Below are 13759 nucleotides of genomic sequence, written 5' to 3'. Positions count from 1 at the left end.
TTGCTGCTGATTCGGGAACAGAGACATCCATGAGCTGAGCAGGAGAAAAGGAGGCTTTCTCAGGCCATGTGACATACACAGTTTAATCTCTCCAGCATGTTCTGGTTCTGGCAAAGATAAACCCCTCAACACAAGGTGCCCACGGGCATCCAAATTCCTCCCCCCCAAAAAAACACCTCAAATGACTAATTTTACCAAAAAAAAAGGAGGGAAAACTGAAGTTTTTCTTGTACCAAAGTCCATAGAGAAAATCAGCGTTTTCAGCCCACAAGGACACAGGAGCTGCTGGTCTACTGCTGCCTCGTTTAGTGCATGTGTGACACTGGAGTAAACCAAGTGAAATCATTTCAAACACAGAAATCACAGAATATTACATTAGAATTTACTGTTGTAGGCAGGAGTGGTAAAAAATGTCCCCAATCCCTGCAAGCTAAAATAGCTGCTTATCTCCATGGAGTTTGGTGAAGGAGAGTAAGTGACTCAAACTTCACTTTCCTGTTGGAAAAGTGTGACGAACAGGAAACAGTTGTTTGATTTGTTAATGTTGAAAGTCATTGAGAAAATGTTTTTTAAAAAAGTAAAAAAATTTAAAAAAGTAAAACTTTTCAGCTACGAGATGCATTCAAGGGCCCTCGTTCGCAAACACGGAGGTATAGCGGGCGTTGTTCAATTGAATCTACACAGTGCAATATTACATGTGCAATCCTTAACAATTTATTCTACACTACATTTTTATTATCTTATCAGTTAATATTTTCCTACGTTGTACATTCATAGACGTTGAAATGCATGTTTATTTTGTTTTAACTGCTACCGTTGCTGCTCTAACAATACAAATTCCCCATTGTGGGACTAATAAAGGATAATCATGCTGCTGCCACCTTGTGTTAATAGATGCGCTAATAATTATGTCGTCATTAGCTCAGTGGAAAAGTGTGGGAAAATAATTATTATAAATTATGGATGTCATAATCACAAATTTTCTTGGAATATCATGAAAATAATGATCATTATAAGTTTATATCTGAAGTAACTGTTCAACCACAGTGTGAGGGCTTTATCAGTGCTGGTGTGTGTGTGTGTGTGTGTGTTGTGTGTGTGTGTGTGTGTGTGTGTGTGTGTGTGTGTGTGTGTGTGTGTGTGTGTGTGTGTGTGTGTGTGTGTGTGTGTGTGTGTGTGTGTGTGTGTGTGTGTGTGTGTGTGTGTGTATGTGTGTGTGTGCGCGCAGTGAAAACAGCAGCCAAAGAGAAAAGATCCTTGTTAAGAAAACAGGACCAAAACCAGACACAGGTCACGAGAATCATCGACCCACAAACCACTGATCAATGACAACACTCACATGTAACATCAGAGACCATTTTTCATCACAGACGAGTGTGTGTGTGTGTGTGTGTGGGTCAGTCTCACCTGCCAGACGTAGAGACCCAGAGTTATAGATGGCCTCATCTCTCAGCTCCCTCACATGCACGGCGACAGTGGACACGGCGTCCGGCCAGATTCCATCAGACACACGCACTTGGAACTGATAGGTGCCGGGTGGTGCGTTCTCCTTAATGATCAAGAAACCTGTCCGCTTGTTCAGGATGAAGTAACTGAGGACAACAAGAGAAACACAAAAAAAGTGGTGTTGGGGAATCAGTATCGGTCCGATACATGGTCAAAATCCCTGGATCTGATATTGGACAGATGTCGCAGCCAGGCTGTAGAGTGTTTGTGGTGAGACCACAGGCTGAGCCACTTATGGGCCACATGTGGTCATCATGACACTGATTGGTCAGAGAGTGTCGTCATTGAGGAGTTATGAGCGTGACGTCCGACACAAGAATCGAAGCCAACAATGTCCAACTGTAGATCAGTAAAAAAGACTTAAAGCTCACATAGAGTGGTCCTGTTGCACATATGTTAGTTATGGAGGTCTACTTACATACATTAACTTGTTTTTATGGTCAAAAACCTCCTAGTTGCTGTAAACGAGCCGATAGAAATCTGTCTTTTCTGACGCTGTGCTGAGCCGCGATATTTCAGACATAAATCTCACCCCCAGAAGACAGACTGTGTTGTGATTGGCCAATACCCAGAAGTGACATATTCAACACATCCGCTCTCAGCGGTGCAGCTCCCCCCTCTGGAACGGTGGATGCACTGCTCCTCATTATCAAAACATTGTTTTAACAGTGTTTAAAAATAGCTTCTTCACGACTCCCCGCCGCAGTCCCTTTGACGACCTTTGACCCGGAGTCAGACCCAGAGTCAGAAGACACTGTCGCTTGTGAAACACCTCCACAACGGACGTTATTCTTCTTCTGCGGTTCAATGTACGCAACCGGATGTGCCCGGACTAGTGCCTGGAGCAGGAGGATCTGCTGTTCAGGAGAAATGCTGTTTACGTAACCGGACCGGGTTTTTTCAGAGATCTCACTGAGCCCGAGATTACAATAAAACACAGCGTTCTCAGCAGTGGCTGAACTGTTTGTTTTGAACCTTCAGGGGTTCATAAACAAGGTAATGACGCAGATACACACTAAAAAACAGTGTTAATTGGAACTTCCGGTCTAGGTCATACTTCTACTTGTAGCTCCAAAATCTACTTATAGTTCCAAAATCTAGGAATAATTCAAAATCCCACTGATTGGTCAGAGAGTGTTGTAACTGAAGAGTTATGAGCACGAAGTCCGACACAAGAATCAATTCCAACTTAGTAGGCGGAGCCTGGGCTGTGACAGTGCGGCGTCATACCGGTACGACAAGGAACGATGTAAAACCCTATATATCACATGCTTGACTGTGAAAACCACAGGCTGGGCCTCTGAGGGACCACATGTGGCCCACGAGCCACCATTTGCATCCTCTTCCTGTGTGGTTGCCAGACAGATAGAGACAGAGCAGGGCAGATAGTTATTTTGACATCACTCCTCTGCCGCCATGTTCCTGCTCTACATTTCATTCCGGTTGTGTTAGTGTTTACAGTGTTGTAAACTCTATTCCCTCCTGGGACAATAACAGAGACAGAGCCGAGAGGATGCATTAGCCCGAGAGGAGGCGAGAGGAAAAATGAGAGGCGCGAAGACACGAGCGAGGAAGCAATTTCACTCGGGTCCTTGTCTACATGCTCGCCCTCAACACCAAATGAGCTCATTCAAGTTTAATTAGAGAGGAAATACAAGGCAGGAGCCTCGGAAAACCAAATAATAAACCACTTGTAGACACCAGGGCCAAATTAACTGCGTTTACAGCACATGCTGTAGAGTGTGTAGATCATCGCTGCAGCGGGTATCACAAGTCAATTTTATATTTCTGCTAAAACTAACAATGCTGTCCCGTTTGGTGCCTCGCAACCTAGTGAAGTGCACTTTTATTGACTTTTATGTCGACCACTAACATTACAACCACTTCTGCGCCAGTAAAAACAGACACACGCGCACCGAGTCAAAAACCTCCGACGGAGACACAACCTCTTGATCGGAAAGCGAGCAGCTAAAGTGCAATCTCTCGCCGAAACAAAGGCAGCCGCGGCTTATTTGATGCAATGAAATGAAACCACATAAAGCAGAGCCGAACAAGATGTGACAGGAACGAAAAAAAACAAAGAGCAGCAGGGAAGAGACAATGTGCTCTGAAGTCAGCTTTAAAAAAAAAAAAAGAAGTAAAAAACTACCAGGAGACAGAGAGGTGTCATGAAATGTTAATGCCTGATATGACAGTCAGTCCTCAGAGGAGCGTGAACCTTGACTTTGATCGCGACCGAACAAAAAACGGTGTCAGTTTGAGTTTGGTTCAGTTTGGGAGATGAAGGTCAAGGTGCTGTGTGTGTGTGTGGCAGGACAGTCACAGTACCAGTGTAAGTGTGTGTGTGTGTGTGTGTGTGTGTGTTCACTTTGGCTCAGTATGAATAGTAACTAAATAACCAACCCCAACTGTTCCATTCTTTGACACCCTATCATACGGTCAGGGCGGAGCTATCGCAATTTTCTACAACACAGTTCTCGCACAGCAAGGCTCTTCTCCATCAGTGATAGAACCTGTGGTACATGGTGTTGATTTAGTCCCTGCTCTGACGAGGTTCAGCTGAGCTGATACTAACATCTGACGTCAACAGACTGCCGGCCACTGATTGGTCAGAGAGTGTCGTCACTGAAGAGCCATGAGCGCGACGTCCGACACAAGAATCAAAGTGAACAATGTCCAATTGTAGATTAAAGTTAAAATGACTTAAAAATCTACTTATAGTTCCAAAATCTACTTAAAAATTCCAAAATCTACTTATGATTCCAAAATCTACTTAAAGTTCCAAAATCTACTTAAAATTCCAAAATCAACTTATCGTTCAAAAATCTACTTTAAAATTCCAAAATCTACTTATGATTCCAAAATCTACTTAAAGTTACCAAATCTCCTTAAAATTCCAAAATCTACTTACAGTTCCAAAATCTACTTGAAATTCCAAAATCTACTTATCGTTCCAAAATCTACTTTAAAATTCCAAAATCTACTTATGATTCCAAAATCTACTTAAAGTTCCCAAATCTCCTTATAATTCCCAAATTTACTTAAAATTCCCAAATCTACTTAAAATTCCCAAATTTACTTAAAATTCCCTAATCTACTTAAAATTCCAAAATCTACCTATAGTTCCAGAATCTACTTAAAATTCCAGAATCTACTCAAAATTCCAAAATCTACTTATTTAACTCAAAATCCCACTGATTGGTCAGAGAGTGTCGTCACTGAAGAGTCATGAGCTCGACGTCTGACAAAAGAATCAAAGCCAAAGTAGTAGGCGGAGCCTGGGCTGTGAAAGTGCGACGTTGTACCGACATAACGACGACGTTAAACGCGACACAACAGACAACGATGGAGGACGCCCAGCAGCTCTCGGTGTGTGTTACCTGGGCACGTGTCCTTCAAAGACGTACGTCTTGTTGTCCCAGTCGTCAGGGTCAGGAGAGAAGACCTTTCCCAGGACAGTGGTTGGCATTCGACCTGAAAACAGAAAACACATCGTATTAAAAAATGATCTGCTAATGATCTGAATGTTTTATTCTATATTATATTCCTGTTATGTGTTTTTATTCTGTCTTTTCAGTGTAAAGTGCAACATAACCATACATGACTAATTGAATATTATTTCATTCAAGTTCATGATTTAAGTATCTGTCATTGCTGTTGTGTTCTGGTGGATTATTAGTATTTTTAGTCTCTGGTGTTTCCTCACGATCGCGTTTCCCTCGTCTCCTCGTTTCCTGATGTCTGTTTTGTTTTTGTTTGTTTTCTTTGCTACAATTGCGACGATAATGATGATTTTTATTCTATGTGTGTGGAAGTAGGAGCGGGTGACTTGGGAGAGGGGGGGTTCCTTGTTTTATTTTTATCTTGTGAAGCACTTTGAGTTGCAAAAAAAACAAAAATGATGCAAAGCTACAGACACCGAGCGAGTGGAGAGAAACACGGCAGCAGACGTGTTGTTGTGTTTTTTGTTGACGTCTTTGGTGATGATGATGATGATGACGATCATGATGATTAAAGAGTAAAGCAAAGATAGTGAACCGTTAAAAAATACAAAATCTATTGAGTCAGTATTGGTCTGATCCGAAAATATCAATCCAATTTAGTCCAAAAACGTCAGAAAATGTTAAAAAACGTCAGTTTTAATGATTTCTTTTTGTGGAGCAAATAAAAAAGCTAAAACAATCAAAATATTCACATTGAGGAAGCTAAAACTATCAGAAATCTTGTTTAAATAATGAAAAAAGCTTCAAACCGATTAATTGATTATCAAAATAGTTGACAATTAATTTAGTATTCGATTAATTGTTTCTATGCGCAGACTGTAAAATCAGTTTAGTCATTTCTTTTAGTTTGGGGACAACAATATTTGTGACACAGCTGGAGAATGACTATGTCTATGTGTCGTTAACGTCTTCATTGCGTTCATAAATGGTCTAAAATGACTGATATCTGACTGAATATCGGTAGATTTTGCGATGTCGGCATCGGACACAAAAATAAGTGCAAAGTTGCTGAATTAAACAAACTCATTTCAGTTTAATTGAATTGAATTGAATTTGCCATTCTTTGTTAACTCCATGGTGTCATTTGTTAAATTAGACACAATAACACGTTACACCGCTGCTAAATTGCAAGGTTTTTTTTGCGGGATCTAAATTTGGAAAACATTTGTGTCTCCATTAACGGAGGGGAAAAATATGCGCGTGTGTGCACGACACACACACACGTGCGCGTTCATAAGAAGTGAACAGCATTACAGGTGATTGGCACACTCGGCGACGGAGATGCAGAGACGAAGGAGTGCTGTTTGAATGCGCGGTGATTATAATCACGTCGAAGGAGCTGCTCTTCTCTCCCCTGCAGCTCCTCACACTCTCAAACATGTGCGAATTATTCAGAGGGAAGCCTTCAAAATTTAAAGGCAAGACCATGACAAACTGAATTTTAACCTCCAGTTTGCCTTTGCCAGAAAGTTTGGAGCAAAGTTACACAGGGAAGGAACATTGTTAGCCTCGGAGCCTTTCTGGAGCCCAAAAAAAACCCCTATAAATTATAATTATATCTTATTTAAGAGCCACTGGTTGTGGTGCAGGAATCCAGCAGGGGTCGCACTCTGAATAAGTGTCAGTAGAAACCCTTTAAATGCACAAAGTGAAGGTTCATCTTCAGCTCCGGAATATAATCTCTTGTTGTATATGCTGATGACACAATTATTTACATTTCTGTCATTTGTAGAGCGTAACCTTGCACACATCCTGTAAATTAATGCTTTAGTACCAGCGTAATTTGAAACGACCTAATTTGGTCATTTATTTTAACAATGAACACATTTTGTGTCCATAGTACATCAATTAAGATGTAATCTGGGTATTTTTGTATCTTTCCAGTAATTGTTTTCCCTTCGAGATTAGATAATAATTGTAACAGATATTTTACAATCCACATTCACAGTATATTCAACTCTAATAATCCAATGTTTAATATAAATATGGTTAAAGATGAGAATATTTTGTGCTCTTTCATGAATTACATAAATTAGTACATCATTCTAAACGCATGCATGATACATAAAATAATTATTATGTAAAAGTACATACATTAAGCCGTGATCAAGGTATTTTTGTGTCGTTCCATTAATTGAGTTCCTTTAGAAATAATTGTTACCCGTCGTTTACAATCCACATTCACAGTATATTCAACTCTAATGATTCAATATTTAATTTAAAGAATTAAAGATCAGAATACAGTATCTATACAACATAAATGAATTGTTCCATAATTTGTTTTACATAATAAATGAGGAAAATAATGACATCTAGCTGACATTGTTTAAGGAGTATATTCAATTATTAAAACTCAAAATAGATGATACATATCAGAATATTTGATTTACACTTATTCATTGAAAACATTTTTAATTGAGTCACGTGACAGAATGTGTGTGTGTGCAAAAAAGAGGAAAACGATGCCCTATTTTGTCTTTTAAATGAGAATTCTCAGGTTTCTATGCTGTGCATGAAAAATGAATCTGGACACAGCTGCAAAGCTGTTGCATGATCTCATTGTGTTCACTAAAACATGTTGGAATCTTAGTCTGAAGCTCTTGTAGGTGTTAAATGGAGATTATAAGGATTATTGATGAATTAATAGGGACAAATTTGTTGGCAGAAATAATTGTGTCGATAGACATAATTGCTTTGTTAAGATTTATGGATTTTTTTCACCGGTATTGTCATGAACAAATGTTGATAAATTCAACCGTTCGAGGCTTCAATTAATTTTCCATTGTAATCATCCATCTTACTTCATACAGTATTTAATATTTTATAAACTCCGAGACTCAATCAAGCTCCTTATTTTACTGGAACAATCTGCTTATTTATTTAAGAACTGCACCTTCTCAAGGATATTTTCAAGCATTATTTATTTAAGTTTTAAGGATTTAAGTATGTGTTGTTTGTTTCGAAATCACATTGCTGTCAGTTTATCCACTTCTATATTAAAAATCCAACTATAATTTTGTGTGTGTGTGTTGTTGAGTTTGTAAATATGTCATGTGATTGTTGTATTTTACGTCACCGGTTCATCTCAAGGGGTTAAATAAAATCGTGAAGAATTAAGAAGAAAGAAAAAAAAAAAACGCTGTATCTCCCTCACCTCGGTGACTGTTGATAAAGATGTTCTTCTCTCCTGCCACGTGTGCGTGGTCGTTTTGGTCGCCGATCGTCACGGTCAGCGTGCTGGTGACGGTTTTGGTCGGACGGCCGCTGTCGCTCATCACTATCGGGATCAGGTACTCCTTCTGCCGCTCGCGGTCAAAGGTGCGCAGCGCGGTCAGCGTGGCGGTGCCGTTCAGGTTGTCCTGCAGGTAGAAGTCGTTGATGTGGCGATACTCGGAGGAGATGGTGAAGTGGAAGGGCGGGCCGTTCTCGGGCGAGTCGTGGTCCACGGCGTGAAGGAGGGTTGACGTTTGGTTCAGCCTCACTACCTGAACGAGGAGGGAGAGCATAAAGAGTTGTGGCTTGTCGTGATTTCTCTGTTGGATCGTTTGAATGATTTTTGGGGTTCCACAAGGCTCCGTTATTGGTCTCTTCTTCTTCTTCTTCAAAATCTACTTCTATTCAGACAACACTGATGTATTTAGTTCTTTCAAATGTTGGTGTAATTAATTAAGGATGATGATCTGAATTTCTCATCTGTCATCTTATCAAAGTTATCACTGAATCTGCTTTTTTTGCATTTAAAAAACAAAGCTACAAGAGATGTGGTGTCAAATTCTCACTTGGAAAACTATTCATCGGGTCCATCTACAGAACATAATTGCATTCAGTGTGAAAACACAGCGGAAAAGTGGTTTGTGCTTTATCATAATCCTGCACTTTAACTGTTTTCTGTCCAAAAAAATTTCAGTTTTTACTCTATATTAGTTATTTGAAATCACAAAATCACAAAACTGTCCCAGCATTATATCAGCGAATGTGAAATGAGATCAAACCTACCTGCGGTCCGACTACATTCTCAAAGACTATGGGCAAATACGATGCCTCAAACTCCGGTCCGTTATCGTTCACGTCCAACAAAGGCAGCTGTACCGTGGCGCTGCCTGTTAAAGGTGGGACCCCGTGATCTGTTGCTATGACAACCAGGTGATGCTGGGGTGTCCTCTCCCGGTCCAGAGGCTGGGTCACGGAGAGAACGCCGGACTTGTCGATGGAGAACAGTCCCTCTGGGTCCGACTCCTCCAACAGGCTGTACGTGAACTCAGAGTTCTGGCCCGAATCTGAGTCGCTGGCCACCAAACGTGCCACGCTGGTTCCCACGGCGACGTCCTCGGATAGAGGCGCAAGAGACAGGAAGTGAGGGATGAAGACGGGGGCGTGGTCGTTGTAGTCCTCCACCTCCACCACACAGTGAAGTAAGCTGGAAAAGTCGAGGTCTTCGACCTGAAACAGACAGAACGTTTGGTCTGAGCTGACATTGAGATTAAAGATTCAAGATTCAAGATGCTTTATTTATCCCGAGGGAAATTATTGTGCAACAATTGGGAGGTAAAAGTGGAGATGTACAAGAGTTAAAAGATACATAAAATAAAATAAAAGTAAAATAACAAATAAGACAAATGCAACAAAGTGCCAAACAGAAGGAAAAATACATACAACAGTAACTTTCAACAGTAACTTAAATGCAACAATGCCACAAAAAAGAATCACAGTCAACGTAGGTATAATATACAGCAGTACGCATGGTGCAGTTTGCCGCATAAGTTGAAATAAAATAAGTACAACTAAATAAAATAAATAAATAAAATTAATGTGAATATCTTATATATCTTATCTTTTTTAAATGTGCTTGTATAAGGTACTGACATTTACTTTAATAAATAAAATTTACCCCACTGTGTTGGGAACTAGTGTTAAACACCTATGAAATGTGAAGAAATGGCTGCCAAATTAACTGATTATAGCCAATTTAACAGCATTGTATTTCATGAAACACACACCTGTTTACATCTATGACATCTTACGAATATTTTTAAGTCTTTATCACGGAGTTTTCCAACATGAAACTGAAGTTTTGTAAACCACTCACACCAAAGTCCGTAGAGTAAATCAGTGATTTTAGCTCGCAGGGACAAAAGAGCTGCTGCGTCACCGCTGGTGCTAGCTGCTAATGTTAGCATCCCTGTCCTATAATCTATAGCCAGGGTTGTCAAACATACGGCCCGCCGAGCCCCCGGGCCGGACTGGGTCGGCACTACCGAGAATCGGTACCCGGAATCGGTACTTGAACGCATCCTTGTAACATTATCCGAGTGGAAGAGTAGGCAATTTCCTAAGCTGACTTGAACGCAGCACTGCTCGCAAAGAGCGTGATGACATAGTATGTTAACGGCCGTCATTCATTGGCTGCGACGTTCGAGCGTCATGACGTCAATGTGCTGCGTTGCCGGCAGTAAGCTCCGGTGTGGCTAACAACAGCGCTAAGCAGTTTCAGTACGTCTGACGTTCTCTGTGCGTTGTTGTTATTTTATCGGCATTGTTGTCCGGTCCAACATAGTTATATGAACTGTTGGCGGGTCTTCATTCATTTCGTTGCCCGGAAAAGAATGACGCCATTAAACGGAACGTTAGATGGGACTTTTCTTAAAAATTATTAGGCTGTTCATATATTTTGTAAAAAAATAATTCATTTAATACTTAGAATTTTATAATTCTTCTTCTTTGCAGTAATTAATACAAAGAAAAAAGTGGACTTATTATTACTTCGATGTCATTTTGCGATGAGTTTACTGGTCTATACTATCATTCAGCATTATTTTTGTAATGCATGTTAGCATATAAATCACCTAATTTGCAGCCTGAGACACAACTTCACCCTCAGTGAAAACAAAATGGACAGAGACATACGTGAAAACAGATTTTAGCCACTAAAATAAACACGTAGCTAATAAAATCAAGGTCAGTTTAATTCTAGGACATATTGAAAACATGTTCACGTCTTCATCTCACTGTTAGACAGACCAACAGGAAAGTGAAGTTTGTAAACCACTCACTCTCCCACACCAAAGTCCATAGAGAAAATCAGTGATTTTGCATCATAGAAATCCGTCATTTAGATTGACCTCAGTGACACAAAGTGACCATACGAGTAGACCAGCAGCTCGTGTCCCCACAAGCTAGAATCACTGATTTTCTCTTTGGGGTTTGGTGTGGGAGAGTGAGTGGTTTTCAAAGTTCAGTTTTGGTCAGAAAAGACTGGTTCTCATCACAGGATTCAAACACTATAGCCAGGACTAACTTTATGTTCTTACCTCACACAACCACACTTCAAAGAAAACCTGAATTATCTCTTTAATGGCCAGTATGGCTAAACTAGGCTGATATTGCCCCAATAAACACTGCTGTCACTGTGGTTGAACAATAACTATGATTCATGTTCAAGTTGATAGTAATGGAATAAGATAAAATAAATAATAATATAATTTAATGAATACCACCTTCTTTAAATCTCTTCACTATACATTAATGTCACATCGGCCACATTTTCATCGTGTTCTGAAATGTGTGTGCCACTGATTTTTATGTCACCTTCTGGAATTTCAAGTCATTTTCCAAGCACTGAGCTGCACTGATATTAAACGTTACGTGGTGGAGCTTTAATGTTGTGGCCTGTGTCTGATATATGGCACACTGACTTTGAATGACTTCCTAAAAGTCTCTGAAAACTTCTCATTCTCAAAATGTTCTCTCCATATTCCTGTTGCTCTGTCCTTTTGGATATTAATATGCTGTTTTCTATCTCTACCTCTCTATTTGTCTTGTAGATATTTTCTACTTTGTGTATTAATAATCTAATCACACGCGCACATTTTAGTGTTATTTCTGAACTGTTTTTAAATGATTGTTTTCGGCCCACATCGCAATAAAAAAAAACTCACTTTTCATATCTCTAGTGATTGATTTAATAAAAAAGATATATATATTTATATATGTTTAACTCACAACAAACAAACCATTTGTGGATTAGATCAGGAAACAGATTAAGTCATCAGGGTAACAATATTTTCATCAGGATTATTTGAGTCATCATAACATTATTTGAGTCAGGATGACAGTTTAATTTAGTCAGGATTATTTGAGTCAGAAAAACTTATTATTTGAGTCACGATAACAAAATATGTAAGTCAAGATAATAGATTATCTTAGTCAAAATAACAGATTACTTTAGTCATGATAACAGAATATTTGAGTCAAGATATCAGATTATTTGATCATGATTACAGATTATTTTAGTCTGGATAATAGATTATTATAGTCGAGATAACAGATTATTTTAGTCAGGATTATTTGAGTCAGGATAACAGAATATTTGATCATGATAACAGATTATTTTAGTCAGGATAATAGATTATTATAGTCGAGATAACAGATTATTTTAGTCGGAATTATTTGAGTCAGGATAACAGAATATTTGAGTCAAGATAGCAGATTATTTGATCATGATAACAGATTATTTTAGTCAGGATAATAATTATAGTCGAGATAACAGATTATTTTAGTCAGGATTATTTGAGTCAGGATAACAGAATATTTGAGTCAAGCTAGCAGATTATTTGATCATGATAACAGATTATTTTAGTCAGGATAATAGATTATTATAGTCGACATAACAGATTATTTTAGTCAGGATGTTTGAGTCAGGATAACAGAATATTTGCGTAAAGATAGCAGATTATTTGATCATGATAACAGATTATTTTAGTCAGAATAATAGATTATTATAGTCGAGATAACAGATTATTTGAGTCAGGATAACAGATTATTGGAGTGTTATTTCTGAACTGTTTTTAAATGATTGTTTATGTTATTGTTCTGTTATTTTTCATTCAAATTGACTCTTTCTTGGTTGTTGTCTCGTACCTTCAGAGTGAGGTTGAAGCGCTGCTCGCTGTGACGCTCGTAGTCCAGGCGTTTCTTGAGTCTCAGAGTGCCGCGCTGCTCCTGCTTGTGGCTGACCATGTAGAACTTCTGCTCCTGGTCTCCAGACACGACGCTGAAGGTCAGCTGGGCGTTCTCTCCGGTGTCTCTGTCCTCTGCAGCGAGCTGCAGCACCTGAGAGCAAGTCATGTGACTTCTTCAGTCATTATTTACTCTCAACTGTGGAGATTTTTTCAGTTTCCGTACTAAAGGAAAAACTGATTTTAGCGTGTCGGAAAAAACAGTGAGATAAAGATGTGAACATGTTCTTATGTTATAGACACATGAAGATTTTATTGGGTGAGACTTCTTAAATTCTTCTGCACGATGACTGTCAGTATTTCATAAAAAAGAAACACTTAAAATGAAACTTGAACATCACTTGAAGCGAGAAACAAAGACATCATTTCAGTGGAAAGCTCACAGCTCTGGCTTTATAAAACGGATAAATGTAACGTGGGCTTTGCTTTAGTCAAGTTTAGTCTAGTTTTTGTGTCACAAGTCAAATTTTTGTTCCTTTTGAAAGTATCTGGGTCACGTTTGCAACAGTTCACCTCAGCTCTATAACTCCATGTGCCTTTTCTATTTCACCTTCCTTTTCTAATCTGTGAATTACAGAACTGGGCAAGAAAAATCAAATAAATGTGCAAATGTACTTTCAAGGTCAGGGATGAGCATGTGCCACGTGATGCTCTTTTATGGGAAAAGACTTTAATAGTTTAACATTTTCAGAACCAAGTTGATTTAGATCATCATCATAGGACTTCATGCTTTTG

At 39.1% G+C, this 13759-nt stretch overlaps 1 protein-coding gene across 1 annotated transcript in view; it reads right to left on the bottom strand.

The window, feature by feature from the left end:
• Positions 1–13759, bottom strand: part of LOC310936642 (neural-cadherin) — a gene marked incomplete at both ends in the record, with an annotated part of 265319 nt that overhangs the window by 105267 nt on the left and 146293 nt on the right. The window contains 5 exons of the mRNA XM_083900748.1: positions 1408–1592; positions 4887–4980; positions 8164–8494; positions 9006–9449; positions 12927–13118. Coding sequence (XP_083756874.1) covers positions 1408–1592; positions 4887–4980; positions 8164–8494; positions 9006–9449; positions 12927–13118 — 1246 coding nt within the window. The remainder of the gene's footprint in view (positions 1–1407; positions 1593–4886; positions 4981–8163; positions 8495–9005; positions 9450–12926; positions 13119–13759) is intronic.

This window comes from Microchirus variegatus (assembly GCF_963457635.1).
Source record: "Microchirus variegatus genome assembly, chromosome: 14".
NCBI classification, from domain to species: domain Eukaryota; kingdom Metazoa; phylum Chordata; class Actinopteri; order Pleuronectiformes; family Soleidae; genus Microchirus; species Microchirus variegatus.
Note: the sequence above shows the minus strand (reverse complement) of the source record. Positions and strands in the feature narration are given on the sequence as shown.